The sequence below is a fragment of the Canis aureus genome, chromosome 2, assembly GCF_053574225.1.
Source record: "Canis aureus isolate CA01 chromosome 2, VMU_Caureus_v.1.0, whole genome shotgun sequence".
In the NCBI taxonomy this organism is placed as follows: Eukaryota; Metazoa; Chordata; class Mammalia; order Carnivora; family Canidae; genus Canis; species Canis aureus.
In genome coordinates, this window is record NC_135612.1 from 38,666,167 (window position 1) to 38,689,674 (window position 23,508).

At 45.3% G+C, this 23,508-nt stretch overlaps 1 protein-coding gene across 1 annotated transcript in view; it reads left to right on the plus strand.

The window, feature by feature from the left end:
• TRPM1 (transient receptor potential cation channel subfamily M member 1) overlaps positions 1–23,508 on the plus strand; it is a 123,630-nt gene that overhangs the window by 18,488 nt on the left and 81,634 nt on the right. Inside the window, exons 2-4 of the mRNA XM_077858333.1 lie at positions 5,393–5,483; positions 21,425–21,552; positions 22,915–23,025. Of these exons, the coding sequence (XP_077714459.1) occupies positions 5,393–5,483; positions 21,425–21,552; positions 22,915–23,025 (330 nt within the window). The remainder of the gene's footprint in view (positions 1–5,392; positions 5,484–21,424; positions 21,553–22,914; positions 23,026–23,508) is intronic.

Genomic DNA, 23,508 nt, shown 5'->3' on the forward strand with positions numbered 1-23,508 from the left:
AGTTGATTATCTGAAAAGATCAGCAAAGTTGACAAATCCTTAGCTAGATGGACAGAGGGGTGGGTATGAGAGGGAGAAGACTCAAGTTACTAAAATCAAGAATGAAAGAAGAGATACCACCACTGATCTAAGAAATAAAAAAGATTATAAGGGAATATCATGCCAACAAATGGAAAATCCAGAAGTATTAGACCAATTCTTTCAAAGACACAAATTATTAAAACCATCTCAAGAAGAAATGGAAAAGTCTGAACAGATCTATTAAAGAGGTAAAGAGATTGAGCTATTAATTTTAAAACTTCCCACAAAGAATACATCAGACCCAGATGGTTTCTATGGTAAATTCTACCAAACTTGTAAAGAAAAATTAGTACCAATCCTTCACCAACTCTTACGGAAAACAGAAGAGGGTGAACATTTCCCAACTCATTCTATGAGGCTGGTGCTACCCTGATCGAAATACCAGACAAGGGCATCCTAAGAAAGGAGATTCAGACCCAAACTATATACAGACACAATTTCTTTCTTTTTTTTTTTACATTTGTTTTTATTTAAGTTTGATTTGCCAACATGTAACACCCAGTGCTCATCCCATCAAGTCAGACTCAAACTATATCTCTATATACAGTTTCTTAATAAGATTGGCAAACATCCCAACATTTCACAATATATTCTGTAGATGAGGCAGTGAGGAAACAAGAACTCTCAAAAAATGTTGGTAGAAACACATAATGATAACCTGTATGGAAGGGAATTTTTCAATATTAGCAAAATCACATGTGCATTTACTGTTAATTCCAGCAACCTCTCTTTTAGGAATTTAGCCTAAAGATTACTGAAAAAATTCCAAAGAATGTGTGGCATGGCTTTTTGTTGTTATGAGATCTATAAAGACCGAAAGCCACCTAGTGTCCGTCTAATTGAATCAACTTTCATGCATTCACCCAAGGATTTGGTGTATACAGCTACAAAAAGAAATAAGAAGTGGCTAATTAATTCCCAGGAAAAGTGGAGATGTAAAGTACTCTTCCATTTACACAAAAAAGAGGAGGAGGGACATATATATGGAATTAATACCATACACTAGTGTTTAAAAAAGGAAAGATATATGTTATACTTTACTTGTAGAGAGGAAAGGACAAGTAGGAGAGAGAGATACAGTAGCCAGATACTTCTGGATAAAACTTAACTGCAGTTTTGGTTTTGCAATAATAAAAATGTTTTACAAAATTAAATTGAAAACCCAATTCCTGGGATCCCTGGGTGGCGCAGCGGTTTGGCGCCTGCCTTTGGCCCAGGGCGCGATCCTGGAGACCCGGGATCGAATCCCACGTCAGGCTCCCGGTGCATGGAGCCTGCTTCTCCCTCTGCCTATGTCTCTGCTTCTCTCTCTCTCTCTGTGCGACTATCATAAATAAAATAAAAATTAAAAAAAAAAAAAAAGAAAACCCAATTCCTAAAAATCCAAAGGAAAATTAAATAAGTGGACTCAACCATGTATCAAGTTTATATAATAACCCCATGGAGAAGAATCATTTTAAGTAATTTTAAAACTCTAATAGGATATACCTAAGGTCAAAATGAACAACAAAATAGTGTCTTAAACTGCATTTAGTAATTGTATTGTTAACAGCAATATTGGCATTGTTGCTCTGAAACTGAACTTAGGATAAAGCAAGAGACAAATTATGTTAATGTCATTAGGAATAAGACTCAGCATAAGCAAAAAGAGACACAAACATAAGATCAGGATATTAAGTAAATAAGCTGTGTTTCTTTTTTTAAAGATTTTATTTATTTATCTGAGAGAAAGAGAGAGCGCAAACTAGAGGGAGGGGAAGAGGGAGAGAGAGAAGCAGACTCACTGCTGAGCAGGGACCCTGACGTGGGACTCGATCCCAAGACCCTAGGATCGTGACCTAAGCCAAAGGCAGCCACTTAACTGACTGAGCCACTCTGGTGCCCCTGGGTGTGTTTCTAAATTGGAATTGGAACTATCAATATTAACTCATGATGCATTTTCTCTTATGTATCTTATATATTATATATAATTGTATATTGTATACAATATGTATATTATATATATGGACACATATAAAACATGACCATTCTGCCAACTGCAAGGACTAGAAAACAATTCAATTCAGAAGCAGATACTTCTTTCTAAGTACCATTTCCCACTAAAATGATATTTAGAAATTCTCCTTGGACAAATGGCCACATCCAGGTCTTGGCCAAGAAATGTACCAGATGAATGTGAAACACCTTTTTGCTCCAGAGAGATAGTCTTGGAGACTCCTGGTGTTGTGCCAGGATTCAAGAACCCATGTGAAATTGGAACAATTTGAGTAACAATAAGGAAAGTTACTGCTGTGAACTAAAATGCACCAAGTAGGGATCCCTGGGTGGCGCAGCGGTTTGGCGCCTGCCTTTGGCCCAGGGCGCGATCCTGGAGACCCGGGATCGAATCCCACATTGGGCTTCCGGTGCATGGAGCCTGCTTCTCCCTCTGCCTGTGTCTCTGCCTCTCTCTCTCTCTCTCTCTCTGTGACTATCATAAATAAATAAAAATTTAAAAAAAAATGCACCAAGTACACTGAGGGGGTCACTTGATGGGATGAGCATTGGGTGTTATTCTATATATTGGCAAATTGAACACCAATAAAAAATAAATTTATATAAATAAATTAAATAAATAAATAAATAAATAAATAAATAAATAAATAAATAAATAAAATGCACCAAGTATGTTTCCATCCATGAATTCATACATCCTGACACTCTGAAAAAAGAAACATATGAGTCACCTTGGAATGATGCCAGGGAACCAAGTCATTACTCTGGAAACCAAAACCTTTTGCCTTTCCTGTGTGAACCACACTAACCCCTTTGGTCAGGGGAAGTTTCTCTTCATAAGTGAATTCCATCGAGTAAATGAAGAAGAAATGGTAGAATTGAGGATCACCCTTTTGTAAATTGTATTGATACAAAGGCTCTAGGCGATCATCATCAAGATTCCCCCAATCTCACAAAAGACAGACAAGTGGATATGAGGTGCCTCCTGATGGAAGGACACATGTCACCAGGGGGCCTTGTGAAAAAATCCTTTCTGAATCCAAATGGGTCTCAAGATCTTACTATTGGTAAGGAAATGCAGGGCACAGAGCAGCAAGAGAAACACCATGAACTTGTCTCAGGGTCTCCTCTGAGGGGGACCCAAGCCAAGACCCCAGACATAGAGTGCAAGTGCTGGCTCTACCTTGGGTTGGCTACCTGGTTGCCACTGCCTCCTCAGGGCTCCATACAGGTGACCACACAGGACACTGCCTTAGCTCCTCTCACCAACTGTGATCATAGGCAAGTTATTCCCAAGGAGCCTTGGAACCTTTATTCCTTACTCAGGTTAAGAAATGCACCACCTCCAAGACTGGGTGACTGATTGAGTAGGTCACTACACAAGTGGCAGGACCTGGCACCAGTTAACCAGTACATGTGTCTTCCTCATCACTAGTGTTAGTGCTATTATCATTGGTTCAGAGTGCTCACTGGACACCTAATAATCCTCGCACACTAACAGCATGTCCGCAGTTCTTGTGCATTGCTTCCTAGCACCGGATTCTTCCGGGTGCCATGCCCAGAGAGGGGACATCCTGAAAAATGGGAATTCTGCTCAGGATCCCCTCCCTCTTATGGCTCCAGCTCAGCACCAGTCCACAGGAATATAAGGTATGCCACAGCTGTGAGCCACAGATAGTATTTTAAATTCTCCAGTAGCCACTTTAAAGAAATGCATAGAAGCAGATAACAAAATTAATAATACATTTTATTCAGTCCAAAACACCCAATATATCATCTCAACATGCAGGCAGTATAAAGTCATTATCACCAGTCTTGGCCATGGGCTGGGGCTGCTCATTGGCACAGTGTTCTGTGCCAACTTTCATACTTTGTAGACATGATGGAGCACAAGTATGCCGTGAAAGATGGCAAGACACTCACTTGCCACCTGGGGCTTCCCAGCTGCCCCTGGGGCTTCCCAGCTGCCCCCAGCTTTTTTCTTGATACCCTAGGAACACCCCACCTCTATAATTCTGTCTCGACCTGTGCCACTCAAAATACTGTCATTGCAGATCCCTCTGGCCCCTGGGGGAACTCTTTCTAAAAGCTGTGAGTCTATCTAGAGCCAATCATGAGTTTACAAGGGAAGACAAAGGTGGCATTGGTCCAGAGTTGCTCCTGGGTGGGCACCTCTCTGCCCCCAGGCTGTGTGCACCAGCAAAAGATGGGCAGAGTCACCCTTCACCCTCACTGGGCCCACTCTCCTGGGACAAGGTTGTCAGCCTCTGGTGGGCACAGACCTGAGGGAAGCTCAGAACTCCCTCTCACAAAGGACAGACTCCCTCCCCAGAAAATGGCCTGGCTCACCTGCCAGGTCTAGCATCCACCTCTCAGGTCAGAAGCTCCCTGAGCCCACTGAGTGTCCTGCAGGTGTGGGGTTGGCCTCCTGGGGGGCATGGTCCCAGGTTCAGGCTGCATCTCCACCAGGGCTCTATGGCACCAATTTACATCTCTGCTCCACTTCACGAGCTCAGTCAGAGGCCTGTGTCCTCATCTGTAAAATGGAAACTGCCTTAACTTCCCCTGCATCCAGCCTGTCTGCATTTCTGTCCACTCTTCTGGGAGATGAGGGAGGCATCCCAGGAGACCCACAGGTGTGTGGGCAATCCAGCCCCCTGCCTAGAGGGTCGTGCACAGGAGAATTTCCAAGTTTGGGTTTTCTCTTTCTCACTAGTCTGAGAAAGCTCACTGAAAGCTGGAAAACCATGCACATCCCTACAGCATCCCCCCAATGGTGGTTCTAGAGAGACTGAAGATATGGGTCATGCAGGCTGCTGGTAGTGTGGGGACAGTGGAAGTTAGGAGCACCCGGATGGGGACGAGAGTCATGTGGGACTCACACTGCATTTGTAGTGAAGTTCACCTCGACCTCTGGCTCAACCTCAGATGATTTGAGAAAGAATTACAGATGATTAGTGCCATGTGGTGCCTTCTCTGGGCTCCCTGGGGCCCTGGCACTGCCCGCCTGATGAGGGGCTTCTGAAAGAACGATTATGTCCAATTGTCTCAATTATGCAAACCATGCTGACATTTCCATCAGGGAAAGGACTGGCTGGGGGGAGGGTCACTTCAAAGGGAAAGTTCTAGCTCCCCCACTTCTCTCAGATCCCCAGGCTGCTTTCATGGGATCCCACACAGAGCAGCCTAGCAACATGAGGCCCTGGTTTCCTTTCCTGGCCTGGGAGCGAGGTCACGGGGCCATCGCCTCACCAGGATCATGAGGGCCCCGGCACGGGCGCTCACATGCTCCTCATGTGGACTTCTGCTCTTAAAGGGTGGGCTCACCTCAGCCAGCTTCCTGCCTGGTCAGAGAAGGACAGTGGAGGAGGCCCAGCTGGACCCTCTCCGCTTGGCCACTGTAGCAGGTAAGCCCAGGTTAGGGCTAAACTCAGGTGTGGGTAAGCTCAGGTTGGGGAGCCTGCTTCCTGGGGCCGCCAGCTCCTCTACTGCCAGCCAACCAGACAGGGGTGTATCCATTCTCAGCCCACAAGGCCTCCTGGCTGACTCCGTAAGGGGAGGCTAAGCCCTGCATCAGCCGGCCAACACCAGACTCCAATGTATGGAGACTCCATCACAGCTGGCTTCTTAATGTAGGTGCTGGGGATCTGCAGAGGAGCCCCAGCTCCAGAGCTCAGGCTCCTCACCTGTCACTCCTTAGCATCTTACCTCTGCTCCTTTGCTTCCTGGAGAGTGTGCCTCTTCTTGAGAGCTCTCGTGATTGCTAAAGTTCTTTGGGTTGGGGGTGGTTGGGCAGAGGCTATACCTATAAGCTTTTTCAGCTGATATCCCAACTATTAGATAAAAACCCAGGGAAAAGATAGGTTCTACTACACAGGGCTGTAAAGGGAGGTGGGGATTCTTTCTCACTGCAGTGGGGGAATAGAATTGGTTTCTGGAAGGCAGTGCAGTAGAATGTACCCAAGTACAATTTTTCATGTAGAGATGGATCCATTCTGAAGGAAGCCAAGATTTACATAGCATTGTTGCCTGCAGTGAGACACAAGAACTGTCCAATGTCCAAGACATGGGCACATAAATCATGGTCTATCCACAAGATGAAATATAATGCAGCCATTTGCAAAAGGACAGAGAAAAATGTATGATGAAAACGTACAGTATGGACATGTTTTTCATTACACACGCACACGCGCGCACACACACACGCACATGCACACACACACATCTGTCTAATCTATTCACAGAAAAAAAGCCTAGGAATACACTGAAATTCTATCTGTTGTTATTTTAGGATGAAGGCCATCTGGGTGATGTTTATTTATTCCTTGATACATTTCCTCTTCTTCCTTTACTTTAATCATTTTCTATGACAAATACATTTTCCTTTTGTTACCAGAAATTATACGTCTTTAAATTTTTTGACTTTTTTTTAAAGCCTTAGCAAAAATTAGCAGAAATAGAGGGGTGCCTGGGTGACTCAGTTGGTTATGTCTGCCATCAGCTCAGGTCATGATCTTAGGGTGCTGGAGTGGAGCTCCCCATGTGTCAGGTTCCCTGCTCAGCAGGGAGTCTGCTTCTCCCTCTCCCTCTGTCCCCCCACCCCCCGCTTGTGTGGGCTCTCTCTCTCTCTCAAATAAGTAAATAAAATGAGACAATTTGCTTTGTCTGAATTAAATATTTAGAGAGGAATTTAGAAAGGACACCAGTCTCTCTGGGAGTAGACTTTACAGAGGTTTGACTTTAAGGAAGGATTGTCTTTGGCAATCTTCTCCAACTATCATTCTGTACACTATCTAATAGCAGTTTTAATTCATGGCTTTTGCAATGGTATTTATAGCATAAATTGGCCACTGCCTACAATGTGTCTCAGGCCCCAGAAAATGTAATCGAAAACATCAACTTATGCTGAATGTGTTTAATGTAATTGTTTGTGTTTTATTGGACTTTTTCTAGGAGAAGTCTGGAATTTTGTTTGGTTTGGCTCTTTGCATTCTCATTTATTTGCTTTGCAAAGTTGTTAAGTACAAGAAATAGAATGACATTCAGGCATTTTAAGTGGCTAGTCATCTTCATTCTGAACTAAGTTAAAATAAAACATACTTTCTATTAACTTAAAACCCGTGTACTGGGAGCATTTAATATTTTTAGAAATCTCTCTTTTGCTTTGGTTGAAAATGTTTTCAAGATGTCTTATAGTGTGTGTGTGTGTGTGTGTGTGCGTGTGTGAATTCTGGATCTGGGAAAATAGAAGTCCTCATCCAGGAGAATAATGGGACCCACTCCCTGATTCTCTTCCATGACCTAGAGGTTAATGGGGTTCAACATCTTAATACCCCCATTAAAAAAGCAGTAGCCAGAGACATGTTGATGTGCAAAGGAACCCAGGCCATCAGGGAATGTGATGCCCCCTCATTCTCTAGCTCTGTTAGACTCTGCAATCAGTGAATGAATTAGAGCATCCACTGGGAGCACCAGTGTCCAGGAAATGGTTGGTTCACTGCCCCAGACACGCATCACATACAGGAGCAATTTTCCCAGGCTCCCACAGAAAATACTTACTAGAATTTATCTTGCTCTTTTCCAGAAACTGTGCCCTCAATTGCTATCCACATCAGAGAGAAGAATGCATTTCCAATGCTAGAGATGGCTTTAAGAAAACAAGCTAGTTGCACTCCCCTTCCTGGCTGCCAGGGCCTTCTTGTTGTTGTGTGCCTCCCCACCCTCCCCCACTGCTTCTGGCTCTCACCCTTCCTGGTCTGCTCTCTGCATGAATGTGGCAGGCAGACAACATGCCCTGCATCCATTCCTTAAGGGCTGGTCATGCTTGATATGCCCCAATGTAAAATTAATGTTGAAATGGCAGGTGGCCTCTCTCCATGAGCCACAGGCCCTCCCTAGAGATAGGGCATCGGGGAGGGCAAATATGTCAAGCATGGTGAGGTGGAAAGCATTGTGGCCAGGAATCATGGCAATAAATCCTTTTTCTGTTAATTGTTGGGGAGGCTATACACAAATATGTGAAGTTGTATAACCATGCAGAAAAGCTAAGGGAAGGTCCTGTTCTACACACTTCTCCCCTTCCCCCACTTCTGAGCACACTTGGTGGTTTGATGTCTATCATTCTAAACTAGTGCCACCCAGTCATGCCTGAGCAATTGACATAATTTTAAATTATAGAGCAGCCATGTTAAAAAAAAGTAAAGCCATGTTGAAATAAGTGAAATTAATTTTAGAACTTATTTAACTCAATATATCCCGACTATTATCATTTCAACATGTAGTTATAAAAAAACTTATCAGTGACATATTTTACATTCTTTTTTCTTGTTACTTCAAAGTCCAACCAAATACTATGCCCCCCCTTTTTTGGCTCTAATGTCAGACATAAAAAAAGACAGTTTGCTGTCTTATACTTGAACTCACAGCACATCTCAGTTAAGATTGGCCAGATTTCAAGTGTTTAATAGCCACATAGAGCCAGTGGCTACCATGTTGGACAACATAGCTCTAGACTTTTGCATATCAAGATCTGTTTTTTTTTTTAAGATTTTTTTTAGTTATTCATTTTGGGGGTCTGCAAGTGAAAGCATGAGTAGGGGGAGGGTCAGAGAGAGAGGGAAAAACAGGCTCCCCACTGAGCAGGGAGCCCAGTGCAGGGCTCGATCCCAGGACACCAGGATCATGACCCGATTGAAGGCAGATACTTAACAGACTGAGCCACCCAGTTGCCCCAGGCTAACCCCTCTTAAATGCCTGATTCTACGGCTCAAATGTTGGTGGTTCCAGCCCATATCTGGTTGGAGGGAGGGTGCCTAGGTGAGTGACCTGCTTTACCTTCAGCAGAGCAGGCTCAGAGAGGCAGATGAGCAGAGCTCCACACATACCTTGTCGGAGGTCAGCAGAAAACTCTCCACAAAGACCCAAACTTGATTTTTTGTACAATTACTATTACACTATTTTCTGTTTGTATGATATTGTCTATTAAGTGTTGTCACAGCAAAGGAGCAGAGGAGCGAGGACCAGCCCTAGCAGTCTGGCTCCTGAGCTGGCTGCCTCAAGTATCACGTTGAGCTGCACCCACCTCACTCCACTGGCATGTCACCCAGTGTCCTTCCCCACCCAGCAGTCATCACAGTCATCACAGTCCCTGAAAGACACAGTCCTTGTTTGGACATCACAGTCCCTGAAAGACACAGTCATCACAGTCCCTGAAAGACACAGTCCTTGTTTGCACATGCCGCCAGCAGTGTGGGGCACCTTCCCAGGTCCTGGGAGTCCTGATAGAGGAAGTCCTTGGGATAGGGACATAGAGCGTGGCAAAAGACCACTGAAAAGGAGAGGGTGCCCCCCATGGAAGCCAGGCAGGCATGAGGTCAGCCCTGGTCTTTCAATCCTCTCTTCCGTGGGCACTGGGCTGCATCCTCCCAGCCAGGGAAGACAGACTGGGCTCTCGAGTCATGTCAGGGAGGCCCTATGCACAGTGGCTTCCCAACTTGCTTGCCCTCCTCAGCAAGCCAGCCAAGTGATGCTGGCTGGACTAGGAAGGTCCCTTGTGGCAAACCCCAAGTTCCCAATCAAGGAGCTGGTGATGAGGGCAGGGGAAGACTGGGGCAGTCATCCATCCCCAGACCATGGACATGAGGTCTTTGCATTTAGCCATGTCTTCTATCTTCTTTCAGTAATGTCTTATACTTTTCGGCATGCAGATCTTTCACCTCACTTATTCCCAGATATTTTCTTCTTTTTGAAGTTATTATAAATTAGATTTTTTTTCTTAATTTCCTTTCTGGGTTCTTCACTGCTGGTGTTTGGAAACACAACCAATTTTTGTGTAATGATCTTGTAGTGTGCACTTTTGCTAAATTTATTAGCTATAGCAGGTTTTTTGTGCACTCTTTGAGAACTGTGCTATTGCTTCATTTTGAACTGCATCTGTATCCCTCAACAATACATTGTTTAGCTGTGTCTGCTTTTGAGCTTCATATAAATAGACTCGCACAGTGTTTGTCCTTGGGGACTCGTTTCTTTTGCTCTGTATTGTGTTTTAAGAGCCATTCAGAAGGTGTGGTTTGTCTATTTCCGTGACCATATCATGTTCTCTCGGGTGAATATGTGGTGATACACTTACAGGTCCTACTGCAGCTGGGCAGCTGGGTTGCTGTTTCTTGGACTTCTCATAATTGGTGCCATGTGAACATGTGTGTGGGGTCTCCTGGTCCACACATGCATGAACAAATTTAGGGTAGAATTGCTGGACTCAAGCACATGGCTGCCCTGCTTCCCCAGACAATGCCAAAAGGTTTTCTCTCCTCTTTAAGGAAGAAGCTCAGAAGCATCTGCCCATTTTGGAGAAAACATTTGGAATGATCCAGAGGAGACAGATGTGTGAGGAGGGACACAGCTGTGTGTAGGAGTCAGGTCCAGCCACCTGGCATGAGGATAGCCTGGACTGGTGGCTTCACCACGATGTGGTCTCCTCTCTTGATGTCCATTCACCATCCAGAGCCCTAACCCCTCACCTCTCAGTGTCCTCATCTTTAGAACCACAGGGAGGGAGCAGGTGCTCTCTGTAGACCTCTGTCCCCCAATGACCATGGCATCTCAGTTCTGTGTGACAGTGACCGCGACCTCAGTGAGAAATGGGATCAGGTGCTCTGCCTTGTTCCTGCTGTTCCCTCTTCAAGGGACTCTTTTCCCTCCACCGCTGCACCCAGCTAATTTCTACTCAGGCTTCAAGGATAAGCCAAATGCCCCTCCCTGCCTTCTTCATCTCGCAAGTTCCTCCCTAAAGAGAAGTACTTGTTCCTATCCTGGCCCTCCACACTGTACACACCTTTACAGTGCCACTGTGACCACCTGAGAACTCCTGAGGGCTGAGTGTGCTCACTTCACCTGGACCTAGCACAACCTACCAGGTAAAGGTGCTTCATAAACTACGAGTGTGAAATACATGAATACTGGCTTTCTTTCACATCCTACAAGGTCACTAGGGGCTACAGAGGCCCCACTGAACTTCTGAAGATATATTTTCTCTGATTTAACCCTCCCAAGTTTTAAATACTGAGTTGTATGTGGGAACTCTCATCTATAAATACAGGAAGAACAGTTCAGACACTGGCCTGAGTCACGGTCACTACACACCACATTAGTTGGGACAGCCCTAGAGGAAGATAGCAAATGTGAACCCCATACTCAGCCATGCCCCCTCCTCTACAACCAGCCCCCACGTGTCTCTTCACAGCCACTCCCATCCCAGGCCCCTCCTGCCAGGTGCATTCCTTGCTGCTCCCAAGACTGGTCCCCTGCAGGAAAGTCTTTGTTGAAAGCCAAGAACTTTTTATTATTTGTCACAAGTAAGAAGACAGGGAGGTAGCTCTCAAAGCACTGTTTCCTGTGGGGTCAGTACAGGAAGCTTTTATTCAGTGTACTGGGGAGTACGGGAGGGAGCATGCATATACATTAAGGAACGTAGACATATCCTATCACTTAGGCACTTAGGTTCAATTGTGCATTCCCAATGTGTCAGCATGCTAGTGCACACATTGTATACTTGAAAAGTGGTGGAAAACTCCACACATAGGAGGAGATCTTTGTATCATAATGAGCTAGAGGTAACTTCAGGATGACTCCAGAGGGCTTCTAGGCAGGGTCTCAGAACCAGTCTGGCTCAAAGGGGCTCACGTAAGGGGCTATCAAGCAAGACCTATCTAACAAGAGACTCTCAGGTGAAACACGTGGTGGGGGTCTCCTTGGCCAGATCTGTTGGTTCTGCAAAACAAAATGCATTCCTTCTCTGCTTATGTCCCTCCCCAACCTCCCTTCTGCTAATAACACTTAGCCCTCTCATTTGAGTAACTTCCCTTTGCATTGTAGCTAAAGAAACCTGTCCCATCCTGGCTCTCAGGCTCTTGGAGCTGACTATTGCAAACTGGTCAATCTGTCGCACAAACAGTGCTAAAATATGAGAGGTGCTTGCTGATTAATGCATTCACACTGGTCCCCAGGAGCCCCAGGAACCTGATTTAGCATGGATGATAATATTGTCAGCACAGAGCTGCTACAAAGATGAAAGGGAGAATACTGGTAAAGACAGCCCTGGAATAAAGCAAACCAAGATTTATGTCTGACATTGCTAGGACTGATGACTGAGCTGTGAGTTTGAGAGGGAAGGGTCTCTTTCTCATCAATTATCCCTGATCTCGGAGACAGATAGGCCAGGGCTTGACTCTCAGCCCTGCCATCTCACTGGCCTCCTGCTTCCTCTGCCATGGACCTGGGAATTAGAAACAATGTGTTCCAATGTCCACCAACCTTACCTGACAGATCCTGGACTTTTTTTTTTTTTTAAGTTGTGAAATTCTTTTATTATATTAGTTTCTAATTTATAGGACTCATCAGTGCCCCTGGTGGTACTGTTGAGACCATTTTACCTAGTTTAGAACTAAATGGAGATTTTTCCATTGCAGTCGCTTTCTACAGAAGTTGGTAAGACATTTCACTTAGCATTATCATAAATTACAAAGTGTCCTGTATGCTTCCTGCCACACTTCAAAGCAGCTTGAGAAATGGATTTCCCTTTCATAAAGCAGAAGTTTTAGGATCAAATAGAGTCTTTGAAGAATACTCAAATGGTCAAAATCCACATAGCAATATCTCAAATATACCAGTATTAAGCATTTGCCAGCTTTCCAAAGCCAAGAATTTGATAGTTGTCACCCGAATACTGTTAAAATTCACAATTTGTTGTAGGTTACCACTCATTTCTCAAGAGCTCTTTGCTTTTCATCCTGTTTATCATAAACTTCAAACTGTCATCTTTTAGTATTCCCTTCATTAGGCAATGTTACTGGAATGACACTTAGCAAAACCTCCAAGACATTTTCAGACTATAAAGAAAGCTTACCCTACACTCCAGTCCGAAGGAGTCCTTCCTCTCATTACATTATTTCCCATTGCACCTCTTCAAACTCTGGGTTTACTCTCCAGTGCTATAATGTTCCCTCTTCACCCAACCTTGCTGAATTTCTAAGTTCTTAAGTGACTGAACTCCAGTAGCTGGTTTTCTACAATCTAGATACAATTAACTCTACTATGAAGTAAAATGTTATCAAATGCCTCACATTTTAGGGTACCTCAACATTTTTAAGTGTGACAATGCATTCCAGTAACTGAGAAAACTAAAACATGACACTAACAAGTTTACTTCGGAGTGATAGAATACAAATTTTAGATCCTGGACTTTTAAAGGGAAGCTGAAATCTTATCCTGGTTACACTTCATTCAGTTCATGTTCTTTAAGAAACTCAATAACTTTTATTGAATACCAATCTCTGTCAGACAATGGGCTTGAGGTTTTTCACACTGAATTGTATTTAATCCATACAACAATCCCACCTTAAAAAAATAAAACAAACAAACAAAAAACAATCCCACCTAACAGGCAAGATAATCGAGGCTCAGGAAAGGTAAATAACTTGGCCAGAGTCATAAACATAAAAAACGGTGAATCTAGGAGCTGACAGATATGTCCGCATCCGGAGTCCTTTTCCTTTCACCATGCCTTTGATTGTATTTTTATTTTAGGGACCACCTTCAAAGCCTTAACCCAAAGAAATGGCTTTAATAGGAAAACTTTCAGGCACCAGTGCAAGCCCACTGGAAAGATTCTTTTCAGGGTGTGACTCCATGTGGAATATGCCCAGGAGGTCACAGGGTGGGATACCATGTCTATTGGTTAAATGGTGAGGAAGCTCTCTGTGCAATTGATACAGGCTGGCCGGGTCCAAGTACCCAGAATAGAGGTCAAAAGACCTCTATTAATGCAAGCCAAGAAGAAAGTGAGAGTAGAGTTCATTGAAGACATAGAGCAGATACAGTGTCTGGGAGACTCAGAAAGGAAAGGAGAGTGCATCTCGGCTTTGCTCGAAGTCTGGGGTTTTTATTGAGGATTATGATCTGGTGTACATGTCCTCTCAGGCTCTGGTCAAAACAAGGTTTGACCTCCATAAGTCATGTATGCCCTGGAGCCAGGGGTTTCGGTGGCAAGGTGTTCTTGGAAAATGTATATGCTGACCTCACCGGATTATTCCTTGCATGTTATCTATTGTGCTGGAAGTCTCCAAAGAAATCATTAGCTCCTTGACCTTTACAAGGAGGACATACATTAAGGCATGTGTAAAGGAGGGGGTGCAAGTCCTAGCAGGATACAAGTAGTCTTTCGTGGCACCTCTCTAGTATTCCTATTTCAAAATGGCTCAGAACGATGCCCACAAATATCACTGAACTGTCATTTTTACAAAGTTCTTTACAAGAGTGTGTGTGTTTGAATAAACCAGAAGGAAATGTCTGAAGGGTTACTGCTGGAAGAAAGGGGTTGGGGGCAGAAGGAGGGAAAATCACTTTTTAATTTAGCCATATCTAAATCTTCTTAATTTGTTGCATTGAGCCCATATTAATTTAGGGATGATTGTTGGTTTGTTTATAATTCTAAGCAAAGGGGAAAAAACCCACACCATCCCCACCCCCTCCACAGGCCCGTGGAAATGGCCATCCTCACCCCTACTCTATGCTCCAGGCACAAAGGTTTTGGGCCCATCTCTTTAAGGAAAAGACTAGAGAAACTGTGAACTCCAAGTCAAGTTTCAGGTCTCAGAGAGATGAATATGGGGCCCTATAGCTGAAGTTCTCCACCCCGTGGTGGATCATCACCCACGCCAGTGGCCTCCATGCCTCTTCATGTTACAGGGTGAACATGTTAGATGGTGACTCCCAGGCCACCCAGCACCCATCCACTGTGCCCTCTAGAATGTGTCTTCTCATTATGATCCCAGGCCCCCTTGTAGCCCGGGCACAGGGGTGCAAGAGCAGCTGGCTCTGGGGCTTCCAAACAAACCACGTTTGGCCACTCACCACTGACAAAATCTAAAGGCAGGGAGACGAGTGGTGACAAAACAAGAAAGGAATTTATTTCAGTGATACCAACACTGGGAAGACAGCAGACAACCACCTCAAAGACTGTCTCCCAAGTGCTGAAAATACTTCTCGGTTCATATAAGGAGAATGTGGGACAAAGGTCGGTGGCTATGTGTGATGGGAGTAAAGGTCAGGTTGATCACTCTCTTCGGGTCAATCACGTGGAGTCTTGCTGGTGTCAGGCCAGTCCTTATTGTGGTTCCCATTAAGGGATGCTTGGCCCACCAGGTCTTTGGTCTGAGTTAAGAGATAAGCTGGAAAGAATTTAACTAGTTAGAAAATACAGACTAAGGTCAAAATGGAGGAAGCTGAAGTCTTCTGCCACACTCAACACAGGCTTCCCCACCGTCCTGTGGCAGAGGCGTGGGCCTCGGAGAGCCAACCTGCCATGGTTACCAGTGACCTATTGTGGACACCATGCTGAGCCATACTGGAGTTTGTGAGAGAAGGAACAATGAGTGCCCTATATACACTTACCAAAATATCCTCACATGTTTTAACCTGTTTGGGAAAAGTGAATAAGAACTCTGCAGTCAAAAACCCATGAACTATATGAAAGTCTCACACTGCTCAGCGTGCTGGCACACCACTGTAAATCCTTGTACACCGCCCAGCGGGGATGGCTGGCTGCACAACCCAAGAGCTGTAAGCTGATGGGAAACAACCTTCACACAATGATGCAAGGTCATGAAACAAGCAGCCTGTCTTTAAAGTTTTGATATTGTGCTCACAATGGATTCTTTGTACTGACTTGAGTTTTTTTAATCTTGTATGAAATGTTATTTATCTCAGGTACTAAATTTTGGTCATCCCTTACTGGCCTCTCCCTAACCCTGGCCCTGCCCATCACCCAAGAAAGGCACAGCAGACCCAATAGCCCTATGCCCTCTCTGCAGCTTCCGAGCTCTGACTCCCTCCCTGGGTGTCCAGGCACCAGTGCTGCCATCAAAGGCGCCCCCTCTGACTTACTCCCCTATACCAGGAATTGTAGTTCCTTGAGAGGTCTGGTTGGAAGGACTCAGAGTAGCAGGAAGCTGAGTGCAGCATAGGCAGTGGATCTCAAAAGCTTGTTAAAATACAGATTCTCACACCCTGATTCTGATTCCAAGTCCTGGCATGTAACCCAGGTACCTTCATTCTTTAAAATTATGTTTAATTATAATAACATAAACATTACACACAGCATAAAATATACCAACCTCGCCATTTTTAAAAATACAGTCCACTGTCCCTGAGTACATTTATTTTGCTGTCTGGCCATCATCATCATCTTCTCCAGAGGATGGAAAAACTGAAACTCTACCCATGAAATATGAACTTCCCATTTCCCCTCTTCAGCCCCTGGCAGCCACCCTTCTAACTGTCTGTGTCTATGAATTGGATTGTTTTAGGTACTTCATATAAGTATTTGGCCTTTGTGACTGGCTTGTTTCACTCAGCATAATGTCCTCAAGATTCATCCACATTGTAGCAGGTGTCAGGATTTCCTTCCTTTCTAAGACCCATAATATTCCATTGTATGGACAGAACACATTTTGTTTACACATTCCTCTGTAGAGGGACACTTAGGTTGCTTCCACTGTTTGGCTATTTTGAATAATGCTGCTGTGAACATGGATGTACAAATATCTCTTTGAGACCCTCTTTTCAATTCTTTGGGGCATATGCTTAGAAGTGGAATTACTGAATCATATGATAATTCTAATTTTAATTTTTGGAGAACTACTATACTGTTTTCTGCTCCATTTTAAAATCCCACCCATAGTGCACAAGGGTTCAGATACTGCCCCATCCTCACCAACATTTGTTATTTCCTATAGTTTTTTAATAGTAGCTACCCTAATGGTATGAGGTGATATCTCACTGTGGTTTTGATTTGCATTTCCCTAATGATTAGTGATATTAAGCATCTTTTCCTGTGTTTGTTGGCCATCTGTAGGTCTTCTTTGGAAAATGGTGATTCTAGTGCTTTGCCCATCTTTAAATCAGGATGTTTCCTCTTGTTGTTGCTTTTGTCATTGTTAAGCCGTAAGGCTTAATATTCCAGATGTTGATTCTTTTTTTTTTTTTTTTTTAGGATTTATTTATTTATTAGAGAGAGAGAAAAACAGCATGAGCAGGAGGGGCAGAGGGAGAGGGAGAGAGAATCTTAAGAAGACTCCCCAGAGACTACAGGCCCCAACTTGGTACTCGATCCCATGACCCTGGATCATGACCTGAGTCAAAACCAAGAGTTGGACACCCAGGACCTACGGAGCCACCCAGGAACCCTGGATGTTAATTATTTATCAGATTTGTGATTTGCAAATATTTCCTTGTGTCCTATAGTTGCCAGATATCTTCATTTTTAACCATCTACCCTGCATACTTTGAGGAAGACTGGCACAGACCCTATGGACCGCCTTCTAGAAGTAAGTTTCTGGGCCAGGTTCTTTTGAGAAGCAGGGCTCGAGGGGAAGAGATAGGGAGCTCCTACTGGCCCATTCTGGGAGCAGTGGCAACCCTGACCTGAACATCCAGTCTCTGGCACTGGAGGGGGAAGAGGTATGTAAGGTGGTACAGGTCCCGGCATGCAGAAACTGTGGCTTCCCCTATCTACAGAGCAAAGCATCCTCCTTCAAAAGCATGATTCCCCCCTGCCAAAAAAAAAAAACATGGGCCACCCCTGGGTCCCATTCTATAATGAGGAAGAGAGGCCACTCACATCTGTGAAGCACAGCTTGTGTTTAGAAGTGCCTGTCTGGCTTACCTTTATGTGATTCTGTAAATGGGGAGCAGAAGCATCTGAGATCCAGATGGGCATGTGACTTGCGGAGCTTTCTGCTCAGATGGCTTTACCAGGAGCAGGGGCTAGAAGCTGACCTTAGCTACCTCTTCTTTTCTCTCTTCATCACCCCTGCCAACCCTGAGCTCCTGACAGTTCACCCTGTGTTTTCAGGCTCACTGGAGAGCCAGGAGCTGGAGTACAAACCATTTATGTTCCTTGTGCATTGGTCCTCATTCATGAGCAGCACAGCTGTCTGGGAGTGGGAGAATTGGATAACCCAACATGTGGCCCATTTTTGTTTCCTCTCCTCCTTCAAATAGTCCAAGAAAGAGCGTGTGTGAGTTGGTCCCACTAGGCCTTCATTCCAGGACATCAAAATATTGATCTGGGTCCGGGGTCTCTTGCTGCATCTGTGAGACCTGAAGGTCTTTCCTATCAACAGTAAAAATGAAGAACAAATATCAAAGACATAGTAGCCTAAGCCCAGCTCCTACCTATGCGGCTGGCCCAGCTGTATAATTAAGTAGCAGAATTACTCTGATGGGCTCTCCTTTTCTTTGGTTTTGCTTTTGTTTGTCCTCCTATTTGACTATTGTCACTTTCTCAAGGCAAATACCCACCCTGCACTCCATTTGAAGGTTGGCATCCCCCTCACTTAAGGTGAGGTCAGCCTGGCAGATAGCACATTGAGAAGTGTATTCAGCATCTGTGCAGCACCGCTTTGAATTAAAGACATTATCTTATATGATGTGACTGCATCAAGAATGATCATCCCAGAAACAAATGGGTGTGTGCTCACATTTTAACAGGAAAACTCAATTTTGATGAAATCCACACACTGAATTCTGGCAAGATTTTGTCTTAGTATATTCAGGCTGCTATACCACTGTAGCACTGGCTGGCTCATAAACTAATTTATCTCAGGTCCGGAGGCTGGGAAGTCCAAGATCAAGGTACCTGCAGATTTGGTGCCTGGTGAGGACTTCCTGGTTCACAGTGGGCTGCCTTCTCACTGTGTCCTCACATGGTGGAAGGGGCGAGGGAACTCTCTGGAGTCTATTCTGTAAGGGCACTAATCCCACTCATGAGGGCTCCAACCTCCTGACCTAATCACCTTCCAAAGGCCCCACCTCCCAATACCCTCCCATTTGGGTTAGGATTTCAACATATAAGCATGGGGGGGGGGGTGGACATAAATATTCAGTCCATTGAACTTTTTCTACAAGTGTAGAAAATATAGATAATCTTTTGTAATTGTGACTTTAACTACTAGTGACCATTCAAGACCTGTCTATGACTCCATTATTTGCAATCACAGCTCAAAATATGCATAAATCTAAGATGATGGAATGGCAATTAGCTGTGTTATTGGAAGATTACAAAGTTAGTTATGCTACTAAAACCCCAAGGTGTTACCATGAGGCTGCCGACCTCACCCCCCCACCTGCGGAGCCAACGGCAGCTGGGAGACCCTGGGCTTAGAGACTGAACACTGGCCAGGTATTGTGGGCTCATTCTCATTTTCTCTTTAAGGTCAGTTATAATTTTCCTTAGAGAATTAAAAACCCTAGGAAGCCTGGGTGGCTTAGTGGTTGAGCATCTGTCTTTGGCTCAGGTCGTGATCCTGGGGTCCTGGGATCGAGTCCCACATAGGGCTCCCCAGAGGGAGCCTGCTTCTCCCTCTTCCTATGTCTCTGCCTCTTTCTCTGTGTTTCTTATGAATAAATAAATAAAATCTATTTTAAAAAGGAAAGAAAATTGAAAACACAATATGAACAGTAAGAAATGAAAGGGAAATATTCTGCAGCCCCCAGCACAAACACAAGTAATCAAGTTAATAAATTTGCTTCCATTTTTCATGGCCTTATTCAAGGTATCCCCTCTAAAAAGAAAAATGTCTTTAGAGCAGTGCTCTTTTCAATAGCCAAGGAATGGCAACAACCCAGACGTCCATGAATGGCTGAGTTCCTCCAGTGGAATATCAGTGAGGCATTCATAGGAATGAAGTTCAGAGACTACTGACTGCACCCTTTAAAAGATGAATTTTAGGGTGTGTGAATTATATCTCATTTGAAAAAAGAAAAGAAAAGAAAGAAAGAAAGAAAGAAAGAAAGAAAGAAAGAAAGAAAGAAAAAGAAAGAAAGAAAGATAGATAGATCACTTCCTACTCTGTTCCCGGGACTCTGGTCTGGAGGATGGTGTTACTGTGGCCCAGGGAGGGTCCCTGGATAGAACAAGGCTGGAGATCTGGGATCTGGGGAGGAGGGAACTCGCCCAGGGGAGCAGGGGACGTGGGTTCTAATGACCCCCCAAGCATGTCCTGCAGGCCAGCCCTGTCACCTCCTGGGGACTGTATCAATAAAGCAAAGAAATCAGATCTTGAAGCTCTTATAAGCACTGTCATTGGAGTCTCATGTTGTCATCCCCATTTTACAGATGTGGAAACTGAGGCCTAGTGCCTGAAGGGCAGCCATGCAATGGGTCCCTACTTGAGGCTCCTACTGGTTATCTTTGCTGTAGGGGCCAGTGAGGCAGGGTCTGTCTTGCAAGAGTCTCCCTGAGGGGCCAGAGCAGGAGTATCAGCCAAACCACTCAAAAATGGCCTGTTGGGTGGGGCTCATGGTGGGGTGAGTGAGTGGCAGGTGGAGTCAGAAGGAACAATTGTGGAGTTTTAACGCTTGTGCACACAAAGATGGGTGGTTTGCCACAGTGCTTTGGCAGGGAAGTTATTTGATTCTTGGGTTTGGAGAGTTGCCAGGCCCATAGGTGCTCCCAGAAACCAGGCAAGGGTAGGTCAGGGGCATGTGTGGGGACCCACTGCTACCTGCAACTGTCCAAGGATGTCTGCTGGTGTCCCATGTAGCCAGGGCATTCCAGAGAAGCCAGAAGTCAAGCTTTTCAGATGTAATCTCCCTCTCAGTTAATAATGGCAACTAATTCTTGTCTTTTTTTTTAAAGATTTTATTTATTTATTCATTAGAGATACAGAGAGAGAGAGAGGCAGAGGGAGAAGCAGGCTCCCTGCGGGCAGCCTGATGCAAGACTCGATCCCAGGACTCCAGGATCACGACCTGAGCCAAAGACAGACACTCAACCACTGAATCACCCAGGGTTCCCAGGGGTTTTAATTCTCTAAGGAAAATTATAACTGACCTTAAAAAGAAAATGAGAATGAGCCCACAATACCTGGCCAGTGTTCAGTCTCTAATTACTGTTAATTTTGGCCCAAGAAACAGGGCCACTGAGTAAACAGAGACTTGCCTGACAGTAAACCAGCTCTTACATATTGGAAGCCACTTCCCAAGGTTGATCACATCTGCCCAGGCCAAAAGCCACTCCCTATTGTCTTGGCCCTGCCTCCTGCCTTCCCCTGTCGCTTGCACCTCCTCTTCCACCACGAGTTGGAGTTGTTGGCCCCAATCCCCACCCCTCAACTCCCCTCCTTCCAAACTCCACCCCTGACTCCCATCATGCCATCCCAGCCCCACCTTCTCAAGGGTGTCCCCCTGCAGACTCCCCCTCCCTCCTGCAACTCTCCTAAAGGGTCATCCCTACTGTGTGTACAAGTTCCAGAAAGTCAAATTCTCCTGACTCCTTGCACCCCTCTAGCTTCCACCACTTCGGGGCTTCACAGGAAACTTCTCACAGGGGTTGGTGCTGGCTGTCTGCGCATCCTTGGGCCCCACCCTCTAAATCTATGTAAAAGTCCAGAGAACAGTCTGACAGTGAGCATCTGGGTGAGCATGACACCCAGATTGTACAGAGGTTACCTTGGTCATCCTTACAGCAGGTTTTTCTTTCTTTCTTTTTCCTTCCTTTACAAAAAAAAATATCATAATAAAGACCTGGTAGACCCTGGACGCCTTTGAGAAGGCTGGGGCTGGGATGGGGTGATGGGGGCAGGGGTATGGAGGGGAGGGGGTGGAGGAGCGAGGGGCAGGGCCTGGATAGCTTGGCTGGGGCAGGGGAAATGGAGGGGTTCTAAGCCCTTGAGCCATCATCTGGTATAGCCCACCATGGGCACACAGTCCCCGGCAGAGGGGCCATCGCTGCTTCTGCACCAGTGCATCTGTCTTCCAACTCACTGGCCTTTATTCCACAGTCCCCTCCTCGGCTCCTTGGGGCTCAGTGCTAGGGCACCTTTCTCTCTTATATGTGTAGTCTTTCCTCTGCAATCTCAGTAATTCCCATTATCTTAGATACCTTAATAAGGTCCAATGAGACACCTCTGCTGTACCTGGAAGTCTAACAGGCGCCTGGAGCCTGGACTTTCCTCCCAGAATCCATTCCTGAGCTATCCCACTTCCAAAATTGCATCATTAAGCACCCAGCTCCACAAGCCAGAAAGCCAGGGGTCATTACTGGGTTCCCCTTCCTTCAGCCTTATCAGCAAAAGGTCATGCCTTTCCCTGTCCCTCCACCCCCACCATCTATCTCCAATCTGTCCACCCCCACTCCACCTTCATTGCACCCAGGCTAGTCCAAGCCTCCAGCATGTGTTGCCTGGACCACACTCCAGTCTTCTACTGGTGCCCTGCCTCCCTTTTGCCATCTCCATAAGTTCATGTATTCTTCTGCCCACCCATTCCTGAGGCCTAAAGTCCCTGCAGAACATGCCCCACCTGCCTCTCGAGGTCCAAGTTCTGTCACGTATACAGTTCACGCTCCTTAGCAACTGCCCCAGTTCTGCTTGCTGCAGGTCCCTCCATGAGCTATTTCTATCAGCCTAGAATTTTCTTCTGATCTTTCACTTCTCAGTTTAAATGTGTGACCAGGTTAGCCAAGACTTCCCAATCTAACAAGCCCTCCAACCCACCCCGTACGCACACCACATACCCGATCACACACTCTTCTTCATTCCCTTCATATGCTTCCCACTGTCTGCAACGCTCTGGTTTCTTTTTTGCCTTGCTTGTTTGCCGTTAGTTCTTCCTGACCTCAATGGAAGCCTCATGAGGGCAGGGCCACGACGTCCTGATTTGCCTCCACTACCTGCCCATAGTGATTAAGAAACATTCATTTGGAAGTGGGAAAGCTCAGTGGGATAGCCCCGTGCTGGCCACATGGTGACACCCATAAAATATGTGGACCATGAATAGGTAGCAGCCTGGTTTTTGCCTTCACTGCACTACCAGGAGAAGCCCGTGGTGGGCTCATCACATGATGAGCCTTCTCTTGCCCCTTCACAGCCCACTCCCAATCTCACACAGGTGAGGGGTGGAATGAGAAACCTATCCCCTCCCCTCCATTTCTTTGCCCATCTGCTCCGGAGCATCCACCTCTTCCCTTTAACCACCTGCTCCCCTCCCCCTTTCCACTGTCTATCTGCATCCTCACTCCCTCTGCTGTGCACCTGCTGTTCCACACACCCCACCATCCTTTGGCCCCAAATGTCTTCAGCCCACCTTTTTAGATATTGCCACGCTATGAGGTTTAGCTCAGTCCCTTTCCTCCCTGTACTTACCCTCTCCAAACTCCTGACACCCAGTGGTTTTTGAACCACCAACCAAAGCCTTGACAACACACTGCCTCTGTTTCTTCATGCATCTACTATCCTGTGATAAAACATAATGACCAGGATTTCTATTTAAATCTAATACCTCCCAGATACTTTACAAGTGTTATTCCAGGTGAGGCTAATCTATGAAAATCAGTTTCCATCTCAGAGATGAAAAAGTCACAGGTCAGAGGGC